The sequence below is a fragment of the Falco cherrug genome, chromosome 4, assembly GCF_023634085.1.
Source record: "Falco cherrug isolate bFalChe1 chromosome 4, bFalChe1.pri, whole genome shotgun sequence".
Lineage (NCBI taxonomy): Eukaryota > Metazoa > Chordata > Aves > Falconiformes > Falconidae > Falco > Falco cherrug.
The window spans coordinates 37,498,655-37,526,441 of NC_073700.1; the positions used below are offsets into that span (position 1 = coordinate 37,498,655).

At 54.5% G+C, this 27,787-nt stretch overlaps 3 protein-coding genes and 1 non-coding gene across 6 annotated transcripts in view; 2 read left to right on the top strand and 2 right to left on the bottom strand.

The window, feature by feature from the left end:
- The first annotated feature begins 183 nt into the window (after nucleotides 1-183).
- TRNAG-CCC (transfer RNA glycine (anticodon CCC)) lies at nucleotides 184-254 on the top strand. Its single transcript has one exon. It is a non-coding gene; the product is annotated as a tRNA-Gly (tRNA).
- A 90-nt stretch (nucleotides 255-344) lies between these two features.
- METTL26 (methyltransferase like 26) lies at nucleotides 345-3,995 on the top strand. Of its 3 annotated transcripts, none has more exons than XM_055708560.1 (6): nucleotides 347-605; nucleotides 2,317-2,479; nucleotides 2,624-2,683; nucleotides 2,921-3,010; nucleotides 3,215-3,293; nucleotides 3,374-3,995. In XM_055708560.1, the coding sequence occupies exons 1-6, from the start codon at nucleotides 397-399 to the stop codon at nucleotides 3,916-3,918; spliced, it is 1,146 nt and encodes a 381-aa protein (XP_055564535.1). In that variant the 5' UTR covers nucleotides 347-396; the 3' UTR covers nucleotides 3,919-3,995. The 3 variants fall into 3 exon arrangements, with proteins under 3 accessions (XP_055564536.1, XP_055564535.1, XP_027665993.2); XM_027810192.2 differs by having other exon boundaries at nucleotides 2,943-3,010; XM_055708561.1 differs by lacking the exon at nucleotides 2,624-2,683 and having other exon boundaries at nucleotides 345-605; nucleotides 2,943-3,010; nucleotides 3,374-3,551.
- A 123-nt stretch (nucleotides 3,996-4,118) lies between these two features.
- On the bottom strand, nucleotides 4,119-8,688 carry WFIKKN1 (WAP, follistatin/kazal, immunoglobulin, kunitz and netrin domain containing 1). The gene is made up of 2 exons (XM_055708563.1): nucleotides 6,769-8,688; nucleotides 4,119-5,909 (listed from the first exon to the last, which is right to left on the bottom strand). Exons 1-2 carry the CDS (start codon nucleotides 7,051-7,053, stop codon nucleotides 4,419-4,421), a joined length of 1,776 nt encoding a protein of 591 aa, XP_055564538.1. The 5' UTR covers nucleotides 7,054-8,688; the 3' UTR covers nucleotides 4,119-4,418.
- A 2,732-nt stretch (nucleotides 8,689-11,420) lies between these two features.
- The window catches only part of RAB40C (RAB40C, member RAS oncogene family), a 36,640-nt gene continuing 20,273 nt past the window's right edge, over nucleotides 11,421-27,787 (bottom strand). Inside the window, exons 3-6 of the mRNA XM_055708562.1 lie at nucleotides 25,863-25,923; nucleotides 16,841-16,918; nucleotides 16,194-16,416; nucleotides 11,421-14,581 (exon numbers count right to left, since the gene is read on the bottom strand). Coding sequence (XP_055564537.1) covers nucleotides 14,301-14,581; nucleotides 16,194-16,416; nucleotides 16,841-16,918; nucleotides 25,863-25,923 — 643 coding nt within the window. The 3' untranslated portion in view covers nucleotides 11,421-14,300. The remainder of the gene's footprint in view (nucleotides 14,582-16,193; nucleotides 16,417-16,840; nucleotides 16,919-25,862; nucleotides 25,924-27,787) is intronic.

Genomic DNA, 27,787 nt, shown 5'->3' on the forward strand with positions numbered 1-27,787 from the left:
TAGGTGTCACCCCTGAGACACGTAGGGCCCAGGCAGGGGATAGCGAAGGGGTGCAAAGGCAGGGGCTCAGGTGCCACCGCCATGGGGACAACACTGTGACAGCCCCAGCGACCCTCGGGCACGCAGCCCCGCGGTCACGCCTGGGAAGGCCGAGGGCCGGCGGGGGGTGCAGAACAGACAGCGGTGCCGCTGGTGTAGTGGTATCATGCAAGATTCCCATTCTTGCGACCCGGGTTCGATTCCCGGGCGGCGCAGGAGCTCCTGGTCTTTTATTTCCCCCCCCCCTTCATTTTTTTGAACGCCCGTGAGAGGTTCCACCCGCGGCGGTGGGGGCGTTCCCCGTGGGGGCGGCTGGGAGCTGTAGTCCCCACACTGCGGCCACCGCCTGCTCCAGCCATGCAAGCGCCCGCGGCGGCGGAGCGCAACAAGGGCCCGATCCTGGCCGTGCTGCGGGAGTACGCGGGCTCCGGCGCCCACGCGGGACCCGGCGCCGTACGGGTGCTGGAGGTGGGAGCAGGCGCGGGGCTGCACGCCGCGCACTTCGCCCGGGCGCTGCCGCAGACCCTCTGGCAGCCCTCCGACATCGACCCCCAGGCGCTGCGCAGGTGAGCGGGGAGCTGGGGGGGATCCCTGGGCACAGCCCGCAGCCCCTTCCCCTCCCGACGCACCCGCGGCCGGAGCACCCAGGCTCCCTAGCTCGCAGCTCTGCTTTATTCCAGGAAAGACCCCAGACCCAGCTTTTAGATGACTGCCCTCCCTGCCCCGCCCCCAGCTGGATGTTTATTTTTTTCCCGAAAAAAACCCCAATATTGAACTCTTGGACAGCCCAGGCTCCCCTGCTCGATGCTTTATTTATTCCAGGAAAACCACAATATTCAACTCTTGGATAGCCCAGGCTCCCCAGGTCAATGCTTGCTATGTTTTTTCCAGAAAAGCCCCAATCCCCAACTCCCAAACAGCCCAGGCTCCCCAGGTCAGGACTTTGTTTTTCCCAGGAAAGCACCAGTATCCCACTTTCCACAAGCGATTCCCACCGGCGCGGGCAGCTGCAGCACTCTATGGTGATGCTGGGCCTGATGCCCAGCTCACCTGGGTGCCGGCCCTGGCTCCCACTCCGACCCACTCCCATCCCAGCTCTGTGCCACCTGGCCAGCCCCCCCGTGTTTATTTGCTCCGTGTCGGTGTGCGTGGGTCTAGCCGCAGCCAAATGCCCATTCCAGGCATTGCATCGCTGGCCTTGGAGGGCTTGGTTTCCATTCAGGAACCAAAAATAAACCCTGGCTCCGCAGCATGGGGAGGAATTCCCCCATTAAAAAAAAAAAAAAAAAAAGCCCGGTGGGGAACTGCCAAAATTGTCCCCTGTCCAGGGCGGGTTGCGGCTGGCATCCCACCCATCACCTCCCCGGCAAGCAGCACACACACGCACCACCCTGGCTAAAAATAATTCCCAGGCTGAGGCCGGGAGGCTGCGGTTCCCTGCTCCACCGCCTTGGGAACCCAGACCTGGCTGGGGAATGTGCCAAAAAGAGTATAAATCACACCAAAATCACGCAGCACTGCTGCAGCATACCGGCGGGGTGCAGGCAGTGCTGCAGGCAGCACGGGCGTGTGGGTGCTGGCAGTGCTGCGGGCAGCCTGAGCACGTGGGTGCAGGCAGCATGGTGGGGGTGCAGGCAGCCTGAGCACGTGGGTGCAGGCAGGGCTCCATGCAGCACAGGCGTGTGGGTGCAGGCAGTGCGGTGCAGGCATAGGCAGCACGGTGCATGTGCAGGCAGTGGGGTGCGGGTGCAGGCAGCATGCAGGCAGCCTGAGCACATGGGTGCAGGTGCGGGTGCAGGCAGCATGGTGTGGGTGCAGGCAGCACGGTGTGGGTGCAGCCAGTGTGGCACGGGCAGCATGGTGCAGGCAGCATGCAGGCAGCCTGAGCACGTTGGGCGCAGGCAGTGCACACGGAAGCAGCCGGGAGGGCAGCATGCTCTGGCTGCCCAGCTGAGAGGCAACAGCGGGATTTTTTTTTAGGCACTGGGGTCTTTCAGTCCACGTGCTGCCAGTTGTCCGGCTGCTGCCAGCTCTCCAGCTGCTGGCTGCAAAAAAGCAAAGAGCTCAGCAATACTAGACCCCTCACCCTGTGCAGAGCCCCCCCAGGCTATGTTGCAAACACAACCTTATTACTAGACATCACAGACTCCACCTGGGAGCTGCTGCTGGCAGCCAGCACAGGCAGGTTTGGGTCTGCCTGCAGTGGGTGCTGGTCGGGGTGGGGGTGGGGGCATGAAATGCCCTGGCTGGGGCTGATGTGGGGTTTGGTGCCCGCAGCATTGCTGCCTACGCAGAAGCCACGCAGGTGCCCAACATGCTGCCCCCCATCCTGCTGGACGTCTCGCAGGGCTGGGAGACATGGGGGGGCACCCAACCCGCCACCCTCGACCTCCTCGTCAGCATCAACATGATGCACATCGCGGAGCTGCGGTGCACCGAGGTGAGCAGGGCAGGGCTGGAGCCACGCTGGCCCTCAGCAAGTTCCTGTCTCCTGGCCTGGGGGTCCCAGGACCGAGAAGGGAGCTCCCGGGGGGGGGGTGTTCCCAGCCCTCTGACCCGGTCCCCACCTCTCTTTTTTCCCCAGGGCCTGTTCAAGGGTGCTGGGGTGCTGCTGAAGCCCAGTGGCGTGCTCTTCACCTATGGGGTGGGTGCTGCTCAGCTGATGCTGGAGATGCTGGGGACGGCAGATGAGAGGGCAGCTCCAGGCATGGGTTGGGGGGGGCTGGGAAAGGGAGGGCCGGGGTGTCTGCGGTGGGTGAAGTGACCTGTGTCACTCTCAGGGGCCATGTCTCTTCTCGCTTACCTCCTGTGTGTGGTGGGGACAGCAGCCCATGGGCTGGGGGGGGACTCGGGGGACACAGCCAATGGCTTGTGCCTGCAGCTCCAGCTTCGTGTCCCGGCAGCCCTACGCCGTGGACGGCCAGATCAGCCCCCAGAGCAACGTGGACTTCGACCGCAGCCTGAGACAGCGGTAGGAGCAGGGAGTGGGGCGGGGGGGCGCAGGGCCGCTGGGGGCTGCAGGGAGCTCCCTCCCAGCCTGGTCCTTCCAGACAAGACCTAAAGCAGCAGCCGGGGGGAGCCCCCCCGACTGGGGCACCCCTGGGAGATGGGGGTGCTTTGGTGAGCGCAGGGGTGAGATGTCCCTCTGTGTGACCCACGCCTGTCCCCCTGGCAGCAACCCTGCCTGGGGCCTTCGGGACACGGCGCTGCTGCAGCAGCTGGCCGAGGCCAACGGGCTGCACCTGGAGAGGATGGTAGGTGCTGGGGTCTGCGGGGGTGGGGGGGTGTCCCTGCACCAGTGGGGACCCCCTGAGTCCCGGCTCTGTGCTTCCAGGTGGACATGCCAGCCAACAACAAGAGTCTTATCTTCCGCAAGCAGTAACCTGCCCCAGCAGCACCTCCCATCATCAGCCAGCACCACCCATCATCAACCAGCACCGCCCGGCATCAACCAGCACCGCTCAGCATCAACCAGCACCCCCCAGCATCAACCAGCATCTCCCAGCATCAACCAGCACCCCCCGGCATCAAACAGCATCTCCCAGCATCAACCAGCACAGCTGCCCCCCCTTCACTGATGCCTCCTTGAGGGGTCACACTGTCCTCATCCCAGTGCCAGCCAGGGCTGGGGACAGCAGCGATGGGACAGTGCTCCACTCACCCCACCTGGGGCTGGGCTGGGCTGGTGGGCTGGTGTGTGGGGGTCTGTCTCCACTGGCCCCTTTGGGGCTCCCTTTGCAATGGGGTGCCCCAGCCTGGCCCAGGGAAGCTGCTGCAGCTGCTACAGGGGGCACAGGCGGGGGGGACAGCACGCCTGGGCAGGGGGGAGACTTCTTGCTTGGTGCCAGTTTCTCCAGCGGATGCTGTGGTGATGGCTGAGGGACCCATCCCTCTTCCCCCTGCCCCCGAACTGTGCTGCTGCTCCCCCCAATAAACTTTGGGACTTTGCCCCCCGACCCCCAGCAGCTCCCTGATGCTTTTGGCACTGATGCTGGGCAGCAGGGGGGCATCCTCAATCCTCCTCCAGCCCCAGTGGGGAGTCAGATCCTGCACCAGGAGCACCCAGGGGTGCTACACTGGGCCCAGAGGCTTTGGAGTGGTGGGAAGGTTTTTATGGGTGGGGGGTCCTGGCAGACCTCCCACCCCTCTGCAACCCAACCCAGTCCTTTATTGCCGCTGGCTGGGCTGGGGTGGTACACAGGGGGGAGGCATGCGCAGATAAATTACAGGGGAGGTGGGAGCTGGGCTGGGGCTCTACTAGGGGGAACTACATGATGGTGGTAACCCCTAGAAACAAGCACTGGTGTGGGGGCTCCCCCAGGCTGCCCCCCTCCACAGTGGGGCTGCCACTCCCCACGTGGGCACGTCCCAGCTCTCCCCTAGTCCTGGAAGCGGTTCAGGAGGTCGCAGGTTTTCTTCTCCATCAGCTCATAGATCTTCTTCACCCGCTTGTCGTTGGCCGCCCGGACGTAGCTGCTGGGGTCCAGCGTGGCCATGCCATCGTGCACCTCGCCCATGATGATAAGTGGCCCGTCCTCCGCCGTCATGTTGGGGCAGGGGCAGCTCCAGTCCATGTCAGTCAAGGTCACCTCCAGGTACTTGATGTTGAAGAACTTAAGGCCCATCTTCTCATCCTTGAGGACATCCTCGAGGGCGAAGCGGGCGATGCCGGAGTCCTGGTCCTCCACGATCTCCATCAGCCGGCCCACGATGGCGAAGTCGCTGCGGCAGAGGCTCAGCACCATCTTGCTCTTCAGGCGGCAGGCCTTGCACTGCAGGCTCTTGGGGAAGGGGCAGACGTCCTCACAGGTCTCCTTGCTCTCAAAGTTGTTGGTGTTGCCCTCGCAGCCGCCGTAGACGAAGGAGTGGCACTGCTTCAGCAGGTGGTTGTACGCCCAGCGGGGCTCCCAGTTCTGGCAGGGACCCTGCACCATGGGCAGCAGGCAGGTGGGACGGGCGCTACCCAAGCAGGCAGCCCGGCACTCCTCGTAGGTCTCAAAATGGTTTCTGTTGGCCCCGCAGCCCCCGTAGCGGAAGGTGAGGCAGGAGCCCTGCTTGGCATCGAAGTGCCAGCGCACCTCCAGGGCCTCGCACCGCCGCCGGTCCGGCTCCTTCAGGCACTCGGCGCTGGGGAAGGGCTGGGGGCTGCCGGCCCGCGGGGTCCCCCCGGGCTCCCGCCTGACCACCGACAGCGGGAAGTCGGCGCGGAGCAGCCCAGCGGCGTTCCTGGCCGTGCAGGTGTAGATGCCGGCGTCCTCGTGGCGGGCATTGTAGATGACCAGCTGGCCGATGTTGGTGACCACCACGTTGCCATACATCTGGTCTGGCCGCATGATGAAGTTCTCCTCCCGCTCGCTCTGCTTCTCCCAGGTGATGTCCGGCCGCGGGCGGCCGCTGACGTCGCAGCGGAAGCTGACGGTGCCACCGGCACGCACCGACTGGTGGAAGGGGTTGCTGTAGAGGGCGGGGGGCACCGGCACCTCGGGGCCGGCTCCCGGTGTGGGGCGCGCCGTCGTCTCCTGCGGCACGGGGCTGGTGTCGGGCCAGGTGAAGATGTGCTTGCAGGGGACGGTGGTGAGGCGGGTGCCGCGCAGGCACGCCTCGGCATCCATGTAGCACTTGTTGTAGTAGGTGAGGCCGTCGGAGGCACAGGTGAAGTTGGGCTCCTTCTCACAGCGGTCCTTGCACTTGCAGACGGGCTGCCCGTCCCAGATGTCGCAGTCGGAGCCCTGCTGCGCGCACACAAAGCTCTCGCACGAGGCTGCTGGTGCCAGCGCCAGTGCTGGCAGGCTCCCGTCAGCAAAGCGGGCAGCCACGCAGCTCCGCAGCCCGCACACGTTGGTGCAGCATTTCTCGAAGCCTTCACAGTCCTGGCCGGGGTAGGGGGGAGGAGAAGAGATTGGAGGGGGGGGGAACGTGGCAGTCACACCCGTGCCGTGGCTGTGGGTGCTGCTCTCATCCCCTCTGGGGCTCTCGGGTGGGCAGTGCCGCCCATGCAGCCCTGTGCAACCTCAGCATCGCTGGGCTCTGGGTAAGAGCCCAACCTCCCTGCCACAGCCCCAGCCCACCCTCAGCCCCCTCCCCAGACCCTCCCCCAGGATGCTTAGGGGTGCACTGCAGCAATGATGGCCCCTTCTCCCCCCAGCAGATAGCACGTCACCCCTCTCAGCTTTTGCTGGCTGAGGGGAGGCAGAACTCATTGCATGGATGAATCGCGCAGCCCCGGGTGCAGGCAGCCCCAGCCGGGGTGGGTGGAGGTGCTGCTGCTGCACTCAGCGCTGCCTGGAGCCGGGGCTCTCTGGGATGGGCAGCCCGGTCCGTGGGTGGGCTCCTGCCCTCAGAGAAAAGTGAGGGGGGCCCGGGGGAGGCAGCCCACTGCCTGATGGGGTCCCTGACCCGGCACAGCCATTCCCTTCGTCCCGGCCCCTTGGCTGGGTGGGAGCATCATGGACGTGGCATCCCGGCCACGGGGCACGGCCCGAGGAGGGGGCGTGGGGGGCAACAAGCAGTTTCTTTGCCTGGTAGGGGGGGGTCGAGGAGTGTCCCTCGGGCACCCCCCATGACAACCGACAGCAGGGGCTCAGGGGGCAAAGCTGCAGCCGGGCTGAACCCGTTGCACCAGAACAACCCGCCGGGCTGTGCCCCTGGAACAGGACCCCGAAGCATCCCCTCGGGGGACCTGGGGCTGCCCCCCAAGCCCGTCGCCAGCCCCCCCGGCCCCCCGCTCACCTGGTCGGCCTGGCACTCCCGCTCGCAGGTGCTCTGCGCGTCCACCCACAGGTTGGGGTTCAGCTGGTTGGGGCAGACCCCCAGGTGCCGCGTCCCGCCCGGCCGCAGGCTCAGTCCGGCCGCCGCCGCCAGCCAGGGCAGCAGCAGCGCGATGCCCACCGGGCCCCGCTGCCGCCCACCCGCCCGCTGGCCCCGGCCCGGGCGGCCGCGGTCCCGGCGAGGCGGCATCTGGCCGCCCCCCGCCGCCGGCCTGGCGCGCTGGCGAGGGCTTGGGATAAATCCCATTCAGGATGGAGGGGACGAGGGAGAAGGCGGGCGAGCGGGGGACAAAGAGGAGGAGGAGGAGGAGAGGACCAGCCCGCTGCCCTCCAGCACGCCCCGCGCCCGCCGGCGATGCCGCCCGCCGCCCCCAGCCATCGCCGCCGCCCGGGGCACGGTGGCAGCGGCGTCCCGGGGGGGCTCGGCCCCCCCTGGCTGGGCGAGCGGGGTGAGCGGGGTGGAAGGGGAGGCCGGGGAGGTTGTAATCTGAGTCCCTCCCTTCCCAGTGATGTTTCTGGGTGTTTGGAATGGGAAAGGCGCTGACCTCAGCCTCTAACCCCGGCCAGCCTGAGCTGGGCAGGCACGGGGGGGGGGGATCAAAGCACAATGCAGGAACGCTCCGGAGAGGAGAGTGGAAGGGGGGGCGGGCGGCGGACACACACAGACACAAAAAAAAAAAAAAAAAAAAAAAAAAAAAAAAAAAAAAAAAGAAAGAAAAAAAAAACCGCCCGGCCCACGGAGCTGAATTCCTGCAGGATGAGAGAACAGCCAGAGCCTCGGTCCCCTCGGGAGACACGTGGAGCCCACGGCGGGGGCTACCGGGGACCCCCCCCGCGCCGCTGGGCACCCCGCGGCCCAGGCACCCACCCTACCCCCCTCCCCAGCCAGCACCCCGGGGTGCCGCTGCCCAGCGCAGGCCCCCAGCTGGGCTGGCGGGGTGGGTGCCCCCCAGCAAGGTGGTTTCAGCATCATGCTGGAGAGTAGCCCCCCGGGTCCCGCTGTGGGGACCTGCCTCTCCTGGGGCCGAGCAGGACCAAGCTGGAGCCCAGCGGGGATGGGGACACTGAGACGGAGCTGAGCGGGGGCCACAAATGCGGCCTGGGGGGTGCTGCGGTGGCTGAGAAGTCCCCAAGAAGAGAAGGACCCTGCAAACCCAGCCTGGCCTTCTGGGGACAGGGCACAGGGGTGGGGGAAATCTTGGGGTGTCTTTGTTGTTTCCCAGTGGCAAATGGTTGGGTCGGGGAGCACCCAGAGCTCTGCTCCAGCTGCTCTGCCTATGCTCTCCTCTCTCCCTCCCCTCTCTTTCAGACTTTGTTCCCATTGACCTGGAGGAGTGGTGGGCACAGCAATTTCTAGCCAAAATTGAAAATTGCACATAAAAGGGAAGAAAGGTTTGGGTTTGGGTTTTTTTTTGGTTTTTTTGTTTTTTAAGAGAAACAAATCTGAGACCATCTGGTCAGAGCCCAGAATTGGTGGGATTTTAGAACCACGTTTTTAAAAGATGACCGAAATCAAGTGACCCACGCTGCCAGCCCAGCGAGGCCAGTGGGACCGGACCACAGCCCTGCCCCCCCCCCGAGTGAGGGCCAGGCTGGCTGGTGCTGAGCTGGGAGGGAGGACAGCAGGGCCATGCCCCCACCTCACCCCACGGCCGCCCCCCCGGCCAGACCCCCAACCCCTGTCGGACACTGACCCGCAGCAGGGACATTTCATGGCATTTCGGGAGCGTTAACTCTTCCAGCACTGGCGCTGGGGGGGCAAGGGGGGCTGCAGGCTCCTGCGGAACAGCAAACCCACCCGTGGGGGTTCTGGCCCGGGGGGCGGTGCAGCACCTCCAGCTTCCCCTCTGCAGGGTCATGAATGGGGCAGGGGAAGAGGCAGATGCTGGAGGGGGCAAAAAAAAAAAAAAAAAAAAAAAAAAAGCAGGGAGCCTTTTCTTTACATTTTTTGTGGGGGACACCCCCCCCCTCAAACTACCTGCACCCCAGAGGCGTTCCTGCATGCAACGCCTTGGTGCACCCCCTGCCCCAGCCAAGCCGGCCGTTCTGAGGGGCCCTCGGCACCCCCCTGGCCCCCACAGGGGGCTGCGCTGCTGGGGCTCCCCGGGGACCCGACACCCCAAACACGGGGGCCTGGCATCAGCTCGCCATGGCCACGCATGCAGGGCTGGAGCGTGTTCCATGGCTGTGGCCAGGGTCCCCTGTCTGGTGGCCAAGGAGCTGCCCAGGGGTCTGGGTGGCCCTGGACACAGAGGGGAGGTCACGGTGCCCCGGGACACGGGCTGGGGGCTGATGTTTTGCAAACAGGGAACTGCATCAGGAGAGCCCGGCCCGGGAGCTGCAGGGGCCCTATCCTGCCTGCCTGGAGCCCCCCAGCCCAGTCCAGCTGCCTGCAGCAGCGTTGTGCACAGAGACCCCTGACCCCCAACCCACCTCGCTCGGCTGGAGGCAGCGTGGCAGGCTGCCATGGCACATCACCCCCCGAGAACGCAGCCCGGGGGCACAGAGCCATTTGGGGGTGCCAGGGTCCCTCCAAGGGTGCTGGTGCAGGAGGGGAGGGAAGGGGGCACGAGAAAACCCAGACCCCAGCTTTCCCCGTCCCCACACTGAGGTCCATGTGGTCATACCACCACGGTCCAAGAAGGTGCTGGCGCTGGGATGTGGAGGGGATCCTGCCCCGGCAGCCCCTTTCCGGAGCTGGGGAGCAGCCCCTGAGGGGTGGCCCGTGTTCCAGCCCAAGATGCCTTATCCCCACGTCCCCGAGATCAAAAGCTGAGAGGTGGGGACAAGCACCTGCCAGGACCTTCGCCTCGGCAGCACGAGGCCAGCCAGCGCCATGCTGGGTGCCGCGTGGTTGGAAATGCAGCTCCCAGCGACCCCAGACCCACCCCCCTTCCTGGGGACCCCTGCCCGGCCTCTTCTAATGCTTCTCCAGCAGGAAGGTGAAAGAAAAGCAACTCTCCCCACCCCCGACTTTCACCATGGGAAGGCTTGAGGCAGCCATAACTCCAGTCTCTCCCAAACCATTCACCTCTGCATGTCCAAGCACCCACCGCACCCCGGAACGGGGATTTTTTGGGGTCACTTTCAAAGACCCCAGACAGGGATGTGAGCTTTATGGCCCATCCTCTCCCTTCAAGACAAGGGAGCAGAGGAAGCGGCTCAGCACCCTGTCCTGGAGGGGAGGGCACAGCACCATACAGCCCCCCCTGAAAACACCCAGCACCCAGGGAGAGCTCCTGCCCCTCCAATGCACCCCTGGGTAGGCGCATCCTCATTTTCAAGCGCCTTGGGCGCAGAGAGCTGAAGGTCACCATTTCTTCACAGCCTGCATGGAACAACCTCATGCAGGGGCCAGCGGGAGCAACCTAACACCCCCTCGAATCAGGAAGGGTGGCTCAGAGAAACACACTCGACTCTGAAAGACCAGAACCAGCCCCGAGCAACCTGCTCCCTCCTCTTTCTCCCAAGGAACAGGGACCCCTAAAGCTCTTCCATCCCTTCTCCTGATGTTCAGGCTGTGCGGCGTGTTTCCTTGCCCTGCTCTTCCCCAGCAGAGACAGCTGCAGCAAAGGCAGCCCCCGCTGCTCCAGCGTAACGGGCTCCGGCTGTCCATACCCCACCTGAAACCACACACAGCCTTTGTTTCAGCTCTGCTGGCGAGAGGGAACAGACACTTCCAGAACCCTGAACAGGAAAAAAAATAGAAGCGACTCTTCCCTGACCAGGCTTTCACCTTAGCTCCAGGGTTTTCCAGGCTGCAGACACTATCTCATTTCCCCTCTGCGCCCTCCCAGCCCCAGCAATTACTACTTAAGCTGTTAAAACAAGCGTGGCCAGTCTGGTACGAAGTGGAAAATCTGATCCTAGGGAAGTAAGCAGGCAGGGGAAAAGGGAGGTCAAGGGGAGGTGGGCTGGGAGCCAGAGAAAAGAGGATCAGGCCAGAAGTTTCCCTCCACCCCAGGAGCGAAGGCCCCTTCTCTGGGGCTCCCGGTCCCAGCCGATGCCTCTGAACACCAACCCCGGCGACAGCCCAACGTGACACGGCTGCTCCGAGCTCCCTGCAGCACCTTCTCCATTTCAAAGGCACATTTATCCCAGGCTGACTTTCAGCTTGCCGCAGTCTGGGTAAGATGAACAGCACTCGCTCCCCCAGGATCACCTGGACCCAAAGAGACAATTTAAGGCTTTGCCTGTACTTGCAAAACCTGTCCCCATGTGCCGGGGACTGCGCACAACCCCACACAAGCTGCGGGGGAGCCTGCCTTCCTACAGCCACCTACGACATTAAACGTGTTGCAGAGTAGTCTGTGTTTTTCCTAGAGCTCCACTACCCCAAAATCAGCACTTCGGTGAGAATCAAGCCAGATATAGGACAGATTTAGCTTCTGCACATACAGAGAAGGGCAAACCCCCCACAACCAGAGCCAGGAATCACGACATTTAAGACTCCTCAGAAAATGTAACGTGAGTTATTTTGCGGACGATCTGGAAGTGGCAGTACACACCTGCACCACAAGCAGCCCCAAATCCCCAGGTTTTGGGCCAAACTACCACCTTTTCCCTTCAGCCTCTTCCCAGCCCATATGAAAACTGATAGAACTTCTCCACCTGTCAATTGGTAGTTCAAAACAACAAAACCCCCTTTAATTTATACAAAACAAAACCATGTATAATCAGTTGAACAACATTAACTGTACAAAGGAATAAAAAAAATAAAAGGATAGTCCAAAAAAACAACTCAGGAATGGTACAAGTGTTGGAGAGCAGCTACAGACTAGTGTTGACATCAGATGCAAGAATCTTTTCCTTTTAAATTAAAAAAAAAAAAAAAAAAAAAGTTTTTTTCACTGAGTAATCGCTCCAGGTAAATCTTTCATCCTCACTACAGACAGGATCTGTTGAGACCTTATCGGGTGGGCAAAAAAAAAAAAAAAAATCAACTGCAGGGAAAAAGGCATGGGGAGGTGTCACACGTGGCAAAGCCAAACCAAGCAGAGGTACATCAAGTTTTTCTAGACATGCAGCAGCTTTGTGATTTCAGGAAGAAAACCTTCGTCCCTCTTCACCCTACACACTGGTGCCCAGGAGCAGCCTGGCGAAGCGGCCCCAGTGTCTGGATGATGTTTTCCAGGAGAAGCCGCCTTTTGCAGTGCTGATCACCTGTTGGCCGTATATCCCGGGGCTGCTGAGCCAGCGATTGTCTTCTGCTGTGTGTTAAGTGATGGGAAACAGGTGCCAGCCGTTCCAGACAGGTTCTTGAAATCCCCTGGCCTTCGCACCACTGTGCTGAGCTCGGCTGCAGCTTTACTCTTGAGCCAAACCACCACTACAAAGGATTCTTCTCCCCCCTCCATCTGCCGGGGGTTTAATTCTCTCGTCGCTCATTTGAGCTGGGCAATAAAGCACGCTAGAGACGAGCCAAGAGACCTACCCCTGTATTGTATTCTGATCTACAGCGCAGGGAGGGGGAAGGCTCCGTCACCTCCCAGGTCGGCTCAGAAGCAAAGGCAAGGAGATGTCCCCGTGGAGGGACGTGCCCCTGCCTGCTGCCTGAACAAAGCGGGTCTGTCGGCCGCGCAGGAGCTGCTGCGGCTTCATTCTGCCCGTGCAATGCAACAAGCTCTCCTGGGGTGAGCAGAGCAAGCCCAGGCCCTGGGGAGCTGCTAACACCAGGAGGAAGATGGCAGCACTGCAGCGGCTGGCCTCCTGCTGAGGCAGCCCCAGCACAAAAGCAGTTTACTTTCTACCACGCTACTCACAAATCCACACGTCCTGGCCACCTACGAGAATCTGTCAACATAGCTGACTCCCACTGCCAAGCCCCGCTCAGCTTTTGCAATAAGGGGTAGGTGTTATTTCTAAATTTCCAGGTGAATTTTCAGCACCATTCAGCACCAGCCATGGGAGGAAGCTGGGGAAGCACATGTGCTTGCCTGACAGAGGAGCCTCTCCCACAGCATGGGCACATCTCAAGCTCCTGCCGCTAAGCACGCATGCCCCTCTAAACTCCAGGAGCGGTCCTACAGAGCAAAGCAGTTTGCTTTCCTGATCTCCTGGGGCTGCCACAGGAGGTGAGCAAATCTGCCACGATGGGACCTGGGGATTGCTGTTTTCCCACACACACCTTTCACCTTCCCAGTCCCTGCTCCTTCACGCTCCAGTGGGAAAAGCTGCTTCTGTCCTTTCCCCACTTTCATCCAGGAGGAGCCGCGGCAACACTAGCTCAGGCAGGGCGTCTTTGGAAAAGCAAAGCAAGAAGCAGCCGGGATTCAGGGGCTGTCGCATGGGGTGGCGTTGTGGATGGAGGGCTCTGGAAGTGACAGCTGAGGTTTTGCAGCAATAAGGGACAAAATTCAGCATTTTTCCTCTGCTTTAGGCATGATGCTTCCACCCTCTGCTCCTTAGTCCCTGATGAGCTGTGCATCAGGAGGCGCAAAGCGAGTGAGGCATCAGTCTGACCTCAGAGCTGCCTCTTCATCCTGCCTGCTGAAAGCAAACCTCAAGACCCTGGCCTCTCCGCTCTGCCCCTCGACCCATTACATCCCACCTAGCCTTCAGCACTCACAAGTTTTAGGGAATGACTGAGAATAAAGCAGCTTGGGGCATGTTACGCACAAATTGTTCTTTCCTTCAGCATATGTCATATTTAAAAAAACCCTAGCACAAGCCCAGGTAGTGATTGAAAGTCCCTTAAAGCATTTTTATATTTTCACCAGAAAATCCTCCACTTCTCCCCTTTTGCTGACACTGGGAAAGTTAATCCAGTGCTTGTATTTACATGGCTGCATAAAATTTTCCCTGACTGCTTCTTAAAAAAACCCTTATAAAACAAGTGATATATATATATGTATAATATTTACATAAATAAACGAAGAAGGCAAGCAGACTGCTTCCTTCTCCTTTCTAGTTGGCCAACTCTTGCCTTGTTTCCTTTTTTTTTCTTTTTTTTTTTTTTTTTTGGCAACAGCAGGTTAACATCCTGGTGAAAACTGTCATTAGTCCCCTGTCCCCGTTTTTTTTTTTTTTTTTTTCTACATCCAATGATCACTATTGCACCAGCAATCTGTTCAGGAGTCCAAGAGTTAAAGTTGCAGCACAGACTCTCTCCTTGCCTACTCCCTTAAGCCTCTCAATCTTCCATTAAATCCATTTCTCCATTGAGACTGGAGGATGAGCTTTTTTTCCCCCTTCCCCCCTCCCCAACCCAGCAGCTGCTGAATTTTCCACCCCAGGCCGAGAGGCAAAGCCCAAAGCATTCTTGGAGGGTCACTTGGCAGAGTCCTCTCCCCGCCAGCGCTGCGAGATCCAGCCGGCACCATGCTTCCTATGCGAAGACAAAACGTGAGCACATTCCTAACGCTTGTGCGTGCCATCGGAAAAGCAACCGCGGCCCATCCGAAAGGATCCAGTCGAAAAGGGTTAAGTGTGCAAACAGCTGTACATCGGTGGGTGGGTGTGGATACGTTATAAGCTCACGGCGCGTCCATCCTGCTAAGAGATCTTGCAGTTGTTGCGTGAGCAGTTCTGTGGGGGGCTCTGGGGTGGTCGAATTGATTTGGATCTCTTCAAGCTGTTACCTTTGCTGCTGCTTCCACCCCCACTGCTGGCCAAGGAATACGACCGGCCGTGCATCATCACTGCATTCATCCCGTTGGCCATCGAGAAGGATTTCAGGTGACTCTTGATGGTGACGGGCAATGGCAGCTTGTCGATGAGGTGGACTGGGGTGCAGGAAACAATGGCTCGGCAGCACAGGTCCTGTAAGCTGAACACTGGTGGGAGAAAAGACCAAACAGTCAAGGGCCAAGAGATTTTAAGGACTGCCTTCTCCCACAGCTACTCCTTATGCTGTGCAGTTCCCAGTCCTTGGGGGAGAGATGCTAATAATGATTGCATAGGAGCCTTGAACAGGGAGCAGATTAGTTAGGACAAAAGCTTGGGAAACCCAAGGTAAGCTCTGCCACTGGTGGTCAGCGCTTTGCAAGACACCAGCTTTAGGTGTCAACACGGGGTTTAGACACTGCCGGCCCTCCTCTCTGCACAGTGCCCGGGGCAGGCAGCGCCTTACTCACAGTCCTGCCAGACACTTGGCTTCTCAGGCCATCATTTGGCAGCCAGAAGGCCATGTCCAGGGCAGGAGGCAGCAGAGTCAACAAGCCCCAAAGCAGGACAGCCTCACTTGGGACCTGCTCGGGGAGCAGCAGCCAAGGGGCTGGTTTTGTGCAGAGCGCCTGCAGCAACAGAGATACCATCAAGCCAGCAGAAGACTGTCCTTTCAGGCTTCCCAGCGTCCTCTTAGTTCAGCATACACCATGGGAGCCTGCTTTGAAGTCTGCTCGGAGGGATGTCCCAGCACGCAGCCACACGAGGGCACGCTTTCACCTCCAGCCTGCTGCGAAAGCCACGATGCTGTTCCCAAGCAGGCAGCCCCAGTTCCCAAGCAGGCAGCCCCAGGTCCCAAGCAGGCAGCCCCAGGTCCCAAGCAGGCAGCCCCAGGTCCCAAGCAGGCAGCCGTTACATGTCCTGCCTCTGGAAGAGATTCAGGAGAGGTCTGTGAACGCAGCCCAGCTCCTGCTTGCCATCCTTCTGCGAGCATGTGGCACGGCACGCAGGTTGGGGCCAGGAACACAGGCAAGTTTGGTGACTGGGGCTGGCAAACAGGATTTTCCCTCCCTTGTGAGCAGGAGCTGAGGATCCATGTGAAGGCAGGTTACCTCATCAGCGCAAATCTGCTGCTCGGACTGCTGGTGGGGCACACTGCTACCTTCATTCAGCCAGGAATGTGGGACCTAAGACTATTCTGCTTCAAATACAGCAGGCTGTTGGAGTTTGCTCACAGTTTGCCACAGGTGTGCCCAGATATATGGCATACCCCAGCCCACAGCTGCATGCCAACAGCAGGGATGTGATTTAGTTTTTTTTCAGCTCCTTGGGCTCACTCTGTTTCCACCTCTCTCCAAAACAGGAGACAGGCTCAGGCAAGGGTAAGGACAGAGGTGCTTATGCTTGGATTCATCCCACACAGTCATCTGATGAAGTACTTTCAAGTTGGGAGCTTAATTGCCCTCAGCCTCATTCAGAATAAGCGGAGAGGTGTAGGATGCCCTGGAGCAATTCAGATCCTAGACATGCCGAACTGCCCTCTGGAGCTGCCTGTCCCTCATCACTGCCTGCCGCGTTCCGCACTAGTACAGGAGTACAGGCAGCTTGTTGTGGCTCAGCTTCAGCTTGTCTGACCCGAGGCGCTTCTCCATGTCAGGCGCTTTCAGATCCCACAGTTCCTAATAAACACACCTCCCACCTAGGCAGTCAGCCCTATCCCTCCAGTTCAGCCCAGCCGGCTCTCAAGCCTTCCCCACATGGAGCATCTTCCTCCCTACTGACCTCTGTTGGGTCTCCAGATCTTCTCCATGCCGTGCCGCATAAGGACGATACGGGACAACTCTGTGAAGGACTCTATGACGTTGAAGTTGCACAGGGGGCTGACTTCAAAAAACGTCATGCAGTTCTTCTCCGCGTAAGCCCGGGCCTGCTCCGTTGGCACCTGCCGCTTGAAGGCAAGGTGAAGCCTGTTTCCCACCAGGATCCGAGGGACGCCTGGGGCATGCTTAGAAAAAGGAAAGAAGTGGGGAAATCACGGCTTGTCCTTAGTAAGGGCAGCCTACACGCAGTATTCTGCTTAGCTGCAACAGCAGTGAAGGGCAAAGAAATAGAAACTGCTCTGTGACCGCGGGGGACTGCCAAGCAGTACTACTGCATGATGGGGGAGGCCAATGTACCCCCTCCACAGTCCATTTGAGAGGGAACCTTCCTATCTTTCTTGACCATTTCCAAGCCCATTCCTACTACTCTGAATTTATGCAGAGGTGGAGGGCAGACACTTATCCCCTTGCTTTGCTTATTAGTGGACTGCCATTGTCTGCTTTCCATAGCAGAGCCATTCTCGTCCCCGTATCAGAGGTGGCACCCCAGCTGATTCCTCCCCAAATTTTTGCTATATAACACTTCATGTGTTCCTCCATTCAACTTACCTCATCTATTTCCTTTATCCATCGGTCTATCCCATCGAAGGACCAGCGATTAGTGATGTCGTACACCAAGAGAATTCCCTGGTGGAAGAAAATCAGGAAGTTTCATAGTAGGCAAAATGGAAGGGAGACACACCTGAAAGACCCCTACATAGGCAGAAGCCAAAAGGCTAAGGGACAGAACATGGCTCCAGCTGCACTATTTATGTGCTTGCTAGGGCAAAAATTGAGACACAACAGGTTTGTACTCAGTTCCAGCTATTAGGGAAGATTTTACTCCTGTTTTGGCTTGAACATCTCCCAAATAATTTCCAAGGCAGCAGTCTGTACAAAGGAAGAGGAACTTTCTTGGTGACTGTGTATCTGAAGGAGCAAAACTCACCCTCCTCCCGTCACAAACCTGATACAAACTCACTGAGGTGGAAACAGTCTTTTTCTTTTCCTTTCATGCAGAACAGCTGCATTCAGTGGTAGGATGGTGGCAGAACATGACAAAGTTAATAAAGCACACCCATCTTCAGCATGTTTTCCCTCTCCAGAACCTGTCTCATTCTGTTGGCCCATTGCTGGCAAGGAAAAAAACACGTGATGCCAATAAGCCACACAGCATCCCTGCAGAACTGGGATCTCACGGACGGGATCCACGCCGGGCTTTGCTGAAGGCAGACGGTGTTGCCAATTGTCATTGCTGCGCTGGTGGAGAACAGTACAGCGGCGCTGCCAAACCTCAGAGGGTCAGATCAAAAGTCTCACTGCAGGACCTTCCTCCAGCCTTTCCTTCTGGAAAGAGGTACCTACAGCATCATCATGCCCACATCTTTCTTCCCTGAACACTATCCACATCTGCAATTCACTTCCCAGTTGTCTCTCGAGGTGCAGCACAATCCTGCTGGCAACCAGGACAGGCACAACTCAAGGCAGGGAAGCTTGTGCCTGTGGCTGTGACAACATGGAGCAGCACCTCAAGAGTCCCCACACTCACCGTGACCATGGTTAGCAGGACTTGGGATCACAAGCAGACTGCTGGCCACCACTCATGTCTGCAGCAACTCCTACCAAGTAAGCTTGTTTTGAATCACAGTATTTCTGAGGACAGACACAAGGAAAGTAGGCTATGCGTGGCCCTGCGGGCACACAAGTCAATGCATCAAGAGCTGCCTCTCAGTACTGGTTGGGCACATACAGCATTTAGAGAATTGCCTCAAGCAGCAGCCTTTCTGCAACTCTCCCATTATTTTTCTGGCTTCTTGTCACTTGAAATGTCCTTGATTGCAAAGAGGAAAGTGACAACAGGCACTTCAAGGTTACTTTGCAGAATCACAGTTGAAGATGCCCTGAAATGGGAACTAAGGTGGAACAGATATCTTGCACTGCAAGAGGAGGCAACCCAGCTGGGAATGCAGCGCCGGATGAAAGGTAACCCAGCAGCAGTAAGACTAAGCTAAGGGCAAAACAAACCAGCCCAAGCTAGACTCCAGGATAACAGAGCATTTAGTAGCAAGCTCAGCAGAACCAGTCTTCTCTGAAATCAGGGGTATTCTCCAGGAACAGCCGTCCCTACAGCAAGTCCCCAGTGCAAGCAGAAGAGATCTTAAGTTGGCAAAGGCAAGTCTCAGCTGGCAGCCTAGTCCTCCCTAGGAGATGCCTAGATACAGCACAGTGAAGGAGTGAGCTGACAAACTGCCTAGCGTGTGTCCTAGTACAAGTGAGAGACCATCAAGCTCCCTCACGTACCAGCAGAGCTGCTCCTTTATTCAGTGAAATGGAAGATCCACGACACAGATGGGACACACAAACTACCTACTCCTCCTGGAACACAGCTTTACAATATTTGCTGCTGCCAAAGCCTGTGATGACCCGGGGGAAGCCTGTACAGAAGCCATGTACATGATGTACCTCAAGTTTATGAAAAAATAATCATTAGCATGAGATCTGGAGCACATGGGAACAATAAATGCCACGGCATCTGAGCCACAAAGGCACTTGAATCCTCATAATAAAGCCATGTCTTGAGCTGGCACTTGGAAGTGTTCCCCCTACCTGGAAAAGCAGCCTTTCTCAGATTATGCTGGTGTGCCATGACGTTGTTTGCCTTTCTCTCACAGCTTGTTCAGAATAAGCAGCTCTCACAAACCCTGCCCAATTTTACGGTTTTAAAAAGTCTTGGTCAGAACAATTCTGATTCTTGAGCTTTATCCGCAACATCATTGCACAGCTCTTCCACCCCAGGAAGTTGTTCTCTGGGTGAAAATTCGGGTCTGAAGTTGTTCTGAGGGACCTGATCCTGAGACTTCCAACTGCAGAAGTATTTGTGGGGTGAGGGGAACAGAGGCATCTTCAGTTTCCTCCAGCAAAGAGTCTGGAGCTCATGCCTGGAGTCCATATTTTTTTGCAGTGTCATTTACAGAACTTCATGCTCAAAAAGAATTGGAGGTTGGTTTTGTTTTGGAGGAGAAAAGAATCAGTTTCTTCTAGGTTTAGATAGGAAAAAATAAGGAGGAAGTAATGATTTTCCATAATCAAAAAATTCCACAAAACCAAAGGTACTGCTTTTCAAGAACCCTATCAAGAAATATCTACTGCCAGGATACATCACATTTTAAGTGCAGTTGGCGGGGGGTGGTGGGGGTGGGTGGTAGACACTGAGCTTTCTTTTCATTTTTGTTGTATCCGTTTTGACTTCTGGCTTCCAAGGCTGCACATGTGGATGAATGAGTCAGGAAATAAAGCAAAAAGTTTGACGACCTCCTTCCAAGACAAACGGCCGGCAAGTTAAATAAAGTCTACTTATTTTACTTCTGGATTGACAAGTTCCTTTAGCCAAGAGAAACAGACCCAAGACCTAGTTTGTGAAGGCTGCTCCTGCCAAAAATATGCTCTAGGAGGAGTTTTTTAAGCTTGCTGGCAGCTGCTGCCTGATTCTTCTTTAAATAGGAGTAAGGATAAAACATCAGCAAAAACACATCCCAAGCTCTCAGGAGCAGGGTGGAAGGTCAAGACCATGATTTCTAAATGGAAGAGACTACCTGCCAGCTTACCCTCCGAGCCATAACACAGCTCCATGCACGCAAATTTAGAGTTATGATTGTCAAGGACAGTTTCCCAAAGGTCAGAAGAGGCCAAGGCCAAACTGTCCAATGCCTTGCTTCCGTCCTCATCCTCACCAGCTGTACTGTAATTCAGCAGAAGATGGAGGAAGCAGTCTTAAAAACCTCTGGCCAGCTCACAGTGCTGCCAGATAACCTCACACTTCTTCCAAGTAGCGCTGGCATGCTCCAGACACCACGTTTCTAGAGCACACATCCCAAATACACTTTGTCATTACCATTTTCTCCCCTAGAGAGAATTTAACACAGACATGCATGCAGAGAGGGAGCTGGCTCTGTCTCTCAGACAGTTCCAAGTAAGATCTGTCGGGTTTCTTCAGGTTTTTTTTTTAAAAGCAGTCTCCTTCGGAGTAATGTGCATAGAATTTTAATTTACTCAACTAGACAAATGAACACTTTCCCATTTGCAGCCTAAATTGTTCTCTAAGTGCCTAGATGGCTGTCAGCATCATGGTATCTCTGTACCTCTTGATTTTTAGTTTCACAAAGCACCTTTGTAAGCATCATATACCCCAGGCTCCCACAGCACAAAGTGAAAATCTGTACACTCAGGTTCTCAGATCAAGGGCATTCTGGTCACCTGACCAACCCTCCAACAGCCTTCTTTCTTTTTCTCCTCAACCTGCCTACAGGCTGCTGTGTGAGGTGGAAGACAACTGGACTCATCCCCAGACCTCTCTCGGGTCTTTTCACAATTGAGTTTCAAAGTTCATTTCCACTGTTTTTTGTTCCACGCTACTGGGATTGGCATGACCCTGAGCATATCAGCGACAGAAACTTCCACATGAGTACGTCATGTCGTGAACAAGGAACACAGAGACATCACCCGTTATTGTATCCAGCAGCACACGGGGACTCTGCCAAAAACCAGACTTGTTTTCAGCAGGAGCTTATGCAAAGATCTGTCTGTCCACATAACCAAGGCCGGGGAGGGGGAAGTATCATCTCTACCTACTTGCTGCAGGTTTAGACCAGGCTTATAACCAATAAGCTTTTAAAGGTGAAGAAGCTGCATGCTCACCCCGCAGTGCAAAGCGGACTTCTCCAAAAAGGCTTCTCAGATGCTTTAGCAGCTGGATCTCCAGTCACTTGCACAAGCACACAAGAACACTGCTGGGAGGAAGCAAGTGCTTGCACAACTGCCAAAGACCATGGCTCAGTGCAGGCAGATGACAGGGTGGCCAGGAAAGCATTACTCGCTGGTATTCTCTACCAGTGGAAAAAAGCTGTGCTGAAGAAGCCTGGAAGACCCCTTAAACTGGATTTCTCTGGCCCACAGGACAAAGTAACCCAGAAACAAAGGATCCAGCGCTGATGGCAACTACAACACTTTGTCTCTCCTGCCCGCTCTTTCAGAGTTAACTTTGGCCATGGCTCTCCAGCTGGCACCTCAGACCTTGGCTCATGGGCAATTAGATCCTGCTGCCAAACCACTTCCCAACAGTGTAACACATGAGGGGGGTTATTTATTACTGAGCTTTTGATAAAACATTTTAGCAGGCAGGGCAAACCCCTCCAGCAGCTGGATAACCCCACCAAAATGACCTGAGGCAGGTAAGGTATTTGCAGCAATCAAGAAAGTCACAAGATAGAGCAAAGACCACAACTCAAGAGTCTGATGAGCTGCCAAAACAGCCACCACCTTTCTGCCTACTAAGAAGCCCTGAAAAGGATAAACAGCAGCTACTCAAATCACCTGCCTAAGCAGGACTCAACAACATTCATTATTCTGTTAGGCTGCAGCTTTGCTGTAAGACAGCAGCATTTTTCGGTAATTCCTGTAGATGATCTCAAACTATTCACGAAGCACCTGCTGTATCACACTGTCTCGGAAGAGTTGGCAAGCCAAATTTTCAGAAACTGTTCAAATCACTGGCACATGAGGACATCAGGAACGATACTAGCACTGCTTCTTCCTTGCTAGGTCAGAAAGTACCACCACAACTCTTTCTCTCCTCTGTGATTACTCTGGGAAATAGCTTGCACTTGCTCACAGCAGCCAGAAGAGCCACAGCTGCACGCAACATTTGGGATCAGTGTGCCAGCTCTGCTGTTGGTATGACCGAGACCTTAAAGCCAAGCAGGAAAAAAACACAAAGAGCAGAAGTCCAAGAGCAAAACAGAAGATTTCTGAAACACCTTTAAGCATCACTAAATACCTTTCACCATACCCTAAACCGTGACAATTAAAATAAAAATCCCTCTGCAACACAGCAAGCTCCAGACTCCCCGAGTTTGTTCTGCAGGCTGCAGCACTACTGGGTTTCCATCTCTAGCCTCCCCTGCCATCTCCCCCAGTGCCTAGAGGCCAGAGCTCTGCCATCCCAGACACAATTGCTCCTCTTCTGCCCCAAAGCAAGACCCTGAAGTGATGCAGTCAGGACCTGGTGGCCCAGCAGATGCTAAGGATGATGAAAGCAGCTGTGATAAGAAAGTGGAAACTCAAAGTCCAGGGAAGCAAGAGAAAAGGAAGGGGGTGTCCCAGGCACAGCAGTGCGCCACAAGCCCCCCCCTTGAGCCAAAGAGCTCACTGTACCCCTAATGAGATCAGATCAGCTAGGCAGGGCAGGGAGCGAAGGCAAGACAGATCCGTGATCCTCACAGCAACCCAAGGCAAACACAGCTGGTCTGCCTTAGCTGAAGGAAGGGACTGGTCTTCATTTGAGCCAGCTCATCAAGGACAGCAAAGCTGTTTTACTTTAGATGTTTTCAAAAGGAAGAAGTTCCTGTTGAACATGAAAGCCACATGGCTATTTACCCAGGGAAGTGGTGTGGAGCCTAAATTAGGGAAGGCATCAATATGCTCAAGGAGAGTCCTTTCACGGGGCAGGGACTAGCCTGACATCCAGACTGAGCAATGCACGAGGCTGTGCTGTGGGGGAATGGAAAACTGAGAAGGTCTGCTTCCTGATTGGAGACTCTTTCCACTTTGCAACCTCTCCAGGGTTTACTTCAGAAGATTCAATTCTTATTACTACACTTGAGAAACAATAAGGTGTGTTGTGTGCGGGCAGCCACACATGCTTCCCTCACTTGAAGACATTTTTCATACAAAGTATTCTCATAAGGGCTGGCTATTCAGACAGACTCACCCTGTTCTCAGTCAGCCCTGCCAGGTTGCTGAGGCCAGCCTCCTGCTTTCACAGCTAACCTGTCAAAGTCCTCTTTGGAAACTCATTCTTCAGGCTTCCCTTGTGCTCCTTACGAGAAGCTCGGTCAGAGTCTCTGTGCTCTCTCAGTGAGAGCCTTCTGCCAATTTTCAGTGTGAAGGTGCTTGTGGCCAGTTTATAGCAAGCCATTCTTGTACAAATACCACACTGCACTTTAAACAGAGCTTTTCCCACTCTGGCATCTCTCTTCTCTGCTGTATTTGTTCTTCCTGAGCTTTTGGCTTGTTAGGTTAAAAAAGCTGTTTCTCTTGCCTCCAACTGGATTTGCATCAGGCTCCCTACAGCAGAAGTCTTGAAGTCTGATGTACCAAGAGAGCAGAGAGGAAAGCAGACAGCTGAAGCAGATAAGTCAGTATAGCACACAGCATTAAATAGATCTTAAAGAAACAGGAGAACTCCAGAGCATTTTATCTCGTTTCCCCCAAGACCATGCTGGGTTAAGTTGTCTTTATGCTAATGCTATGCCAGAAGAAGTTAGCTTCTGCATACTGAAAATAACCGGAGGTGCAGAAGTCCATTCCCGCAGTCACACAGACATTTGTTATTTAGAACAAACAGTCCTCTTGCTTTGGTTAACCATTAAGAGTTTAAATTAAGACACTTTCCTCTTCCACTGAAAGATGATGTGAGTTATTTAAGAGAGATAGTATCTGTGTTCCTGCTAATGCAAGAATATCGCTGTATTGCACATGGGAGCCAATCACTTCACATCAAAAACAATCTAAGTTTTACTACAAGCCACCTGGAGAAGACTGTACAAAGACTCTTGTCATTAGTCTTCAAGAGGCGCTCACTTTTCACCATGCTCACCTCAGGAACACTTTCAGAGGGCAGTGGAGGTATTTCATTGGGAACCACCCCTCCTTCTACTGGGCAGGCTTGCTGTTGAGAGCTATTTTGTTGTTTTTAAGGGTAAGAGTTGACTATTTTGGCAGACCAGAATTAAGACATCACAACAGTACTTTGAAAGAGGCATTTGTTGCACAAGCAGGCTTTGAGGAAAAGGTGTAAGCTACACCTTGGTGCGCAAGTGCACACATACACAACAAGATGTGTACCTTGTTGCTCCATCCAGTTCAAGTATTCTCACCACTACTTATTTCACCTCTCCTGTCTGCCCCAGTTTGCTCTATGGCGGCAGCAGCTACAAGTTCTGGCATGTGGGTGCAGCCCTGTGGAGACACAGCACTGGCTCTGAGGAGCTCACAGTCTACAAGAAGGGGAGAAAGCCTTCTGTACAGCAGCCTCAAAGAGTAGGTCATGCTGCAGACAGGGGTAAAAGCTCTGAAATTATATTTCTGGACACATTACTTGGGGTGCCTGCCACTTTCTATTCCCAGTTTAATCTGGGCATCTGACACAGCAAGGTCTCAGAAAAAGGCTGACCAAAGCTAAGTTATGTGGTCATCAGAAAATCACACTGACCAATTTGGTTCATTTATAACTGGTAAGCGAAGTGACATGGTCTCAAGTCCACATGTTTGTTAGGATTGTAGCTTTAGATTTCTCTGAAACATAGTAAGGGCAGAGGGAAGCTTAAAGATAAGCTCACACATGGGACTGAACATGCGACGGGGAGATCCCATACTGTGCCACTGCAGAAGGCACGCTCCAACACTCCTTGCCTTGCACTTCTGCAAGTACCAGGAAATTGGCCCCCGCTTCAAAGGAGCTGCCTCAAAGCATCCACACCACCAGAGATGTGCACGAGCAAGAACAGATGAGGCACCGGGGGAGGTATCAACAGTACATCCCAGGTGAGTGCTCTCACATCTACAGCACAAGTGAATTTGCAGGAAGTCTTTCTTTAAGAGAGCATGATGGATTTTGCCAGTTAGCAAAGGTCTACTTTAAGGAGCAAAAAGCCAAGTGGCAAGAGCTTGAATAAAAGTGGCAAAGTTTCCTAAAGGTTGGTAACCTGCCAGGACACTGGCACAATCAGGAGGCTGACATATAGCTTCCGACTCTTAGTGTCTAAGAGAGGAGGAATGTTCTCCAAAGTTTTCTGGTTTGGAAACAAAAGGGAAAAGACAGTAGTTCATTTAACTTAGGGAGACGTTATCCTGGAGTGACCCTGTCATGTTACTGAAAGGATGACAGTAAAACTGTATAAACCACTATGGACCAACAGCAATTCTTCAGAGGACCACAAGATTTTTCTGCTGTTTATAATCTAGATGCTATTCTGGAGCAGGGCCCAAAGGAGAAACTCAAGATTTAATGCTCTCTCTCATGTTTTAAGGAACATATTTTACGATCCAATTGAGATGCTCTAGTTTCAAGTCTGCATCAAACATGCAAGTAGGAGCCACCCTATTTTTGGAACTGACTTGAAGGCAACACAGACCGAAGAACTCCATTGGGAAAGCCAGTGTCATATTTAAACAAATTTGACAAACCTCAGAAAGTACGAACTCCCACATTAAAGCTAAGGCAGATCTAGAGCAAGAATTGTCTTGTCCTCTATAACCCCTTCTTCTCAGCCCTCCTCTAGAAACTAATACTGAATATAGTCTGTAACAGACCTTTTCAGTAGGGAAGTCTGTCACCTACTCCCCTCTCTCCCATCATTTCGTAAGAATACCAGGCAGCAAGTCTACATGCAGTGCCTCCTGGCATTTACACAAACCCCATCCTTTTGATGCTCAGTGTGTTCCTTTTCAGAGCTCTTTGCTATGGCATGAAAGATTTTTACAGCCTAAAGGAAAAGCAAGTGTGTCCCATCAAAGCAGTGAGAGCAGCACTCACCTGGGCTCCTCTAGAGTAGGATCTGAAAATGGTGCAAAATCTTCCTTGCCCTGATGTGTCCCTGCAACAAAGAAAAGTTACAGCTATGAAACGTGGAGAATCAAATCCTATACTGCACACCTCCTACCAGACCTAACAAAAAATAAAATAAAAATTCAGTGTTGATCTTGCCAGAGCTTTAGAACATGTATGGTACCCAAACTGCTCTGCATGGTGTTTCCTGGTAGGTGCATCACCACCTTTGGTGACAGTCAGATGTGCTTCAGAGGTCCTTGCTGTCATTGTGCTTTCCACAGAGAAGGTACAAACAAAAACCACTGAACTTCACTACTACCTTAAGATGTATGAGGATGCAAGTCTTTTACTCCCTCGGGCAAAGGACTTTTTCTCTAGTTCCCTACAGTCCATGGGAGTTTGGGAGTCAGAGTAAGATTGCAGACCTCTCCTAGTCATGGAAAATAGCTGACCTATTGTAAAATGAACGTAACCACTCAAGATAGGAGAAATTGTCTTGCACTGCCTAGTTTTACTTATTTTTCTAAATACGTTTTAACCACAAATGAAAGGAAGTATCTTTATATCCAGATCTCTGACAGACCTGGCCAACCATACCCTACAGACAGCTCAGGAACAGGACGAGGGAACAGCGTTTCTAGCCTGCTTGACAATAAGGGGCTATTCAGTCACTATCATTTGTCTTGACTGCAACTCTTGACGTGGATTAAGTAAGTTTGACTACATTAGCAGCACCTCTCAGTGCCTGCGGGAACATCTGGAACAGCGAGCCAGAGCCCAGCATACTGATTTAACCAGTGTACACTGAAATGCATCAGGGTAATCAAAGACATGTTATGATGTTTGTCATATCTATTCACTGGGCCAGGATAAAAGACAGATTAATGACCACTGAGAAGCCTGATGAATCCTTCAGTCCCAGATTTGCACCAGCTATATGAAAAAAGCACTGACCTCAAGTTCAGGACAGTCATTCTTTCAAATTAATATTAAATTTAAATTCTTTCAGTCTGAAGCTTTAAAGGATCATATTATTGGCCCTGGACATCAATTTCACAGTCTGTGTGTGCTTACATATCCTTCTCCCCCAACAATCAAATATTGGGTTGCACAAGGAAAGTAATGGTAAAAGATTACACTAAGGCAATGTAAACCAATGTTACCATCTTTTCAGGCCCTGTGCTGGCTCTCCAGCTCAAGAATTACAGTATAATAAGAAGAGGGTTTCAAGCAGGAAGCGGGAAGTAACTACACACTTGGGGCTGAAATGTTAAAATTGACATCTTACAAGAGACACAAAAGAATCTAAGTGGCACATATAAGCACACCAGCTAGAAGAGATAAATTAGCTGCTTCTGTTCTTTTGTAAGAAAAATGAGGACATTCAGCCGCAGAGAGCAGGGGTATAATTAAACCACAGAACTATATGCTGCTGGAGTCAGTCACTGAGGCTCAGAACATGGTGTTCATTCCTATTTAACAATTCACACAGATTACTAATACTTCTGTTACTTGATACAAGCGCTGGTGAAGGGGCTATTTAACTTCATGTTTTAGGGCCTGTGTCATCCCCTACTAGATCTGGGTGAAATCCAGAATCGGAGCAGGCTACCTATCTTTCCTCTTTCATCTACTGGATTGCTGTGTCAGCTCGTCAGCAGGTTAAACCTCAGACAGAGCTTGGCCAGAAGGACTCCAGATCTCCCTCCACTGCTGACAGATAAGGCAGGGCCACCCCACCCTTGCAGCGTTCTCCCATCTCCATCCCACTGTCAGGTCACTCCAGTAAGTCCTGCTCTCCAGTGGTTTACCGTACTCTGACACTAACTGGGAGGTCTATTCACTGCTCTTGTTCTAATTTTCTACTCAAGTCACTGAGAAATATCCAGCTTCTGTGCCTACTAAGGGCT

Excerpts from the sequence above, each read along its gene's own strand:
- WFIKKN1 (XM_055708563.1), bottom strand. The coding sequence starts at position 7,053 with ATGGGATTTATCCCAAGCCCTCGCCAGCGCGCCAGGCCGGCGGCGGGG. Across the intron at positions 5,910-6,768 it reads GGGAGTGCCAGGCCGACCAG|GACTGTGAAGGCTTCGAGAA; the intron begins GTGAGCGGGGGG and ends TACCCCGGCCAG.
- METTL26 (XM_055708560.1), top strand. The coding sequence starts at position 397 with ATGCAAGCGCCCGCGGCGGCGGAGCGCAACAAGGGCCCGATCCTGGCC. Across the intron at positions 606-2,316 it reads GACCCCCAGGCGCTGCGCAG|CATTGCTGCCTACGCAGAAG; the intron begins GTGAGCGGGGAG and ends TGGTGCCCGCAG. Across the intron at positions 3,011-3,214 it reads GACCGCAGCCTGAGACAGCG|CAACCCTGCCTGGGGCCTTC; the intron begins GTAGGAGCAGGG and ends TCCCCCTGGCAG.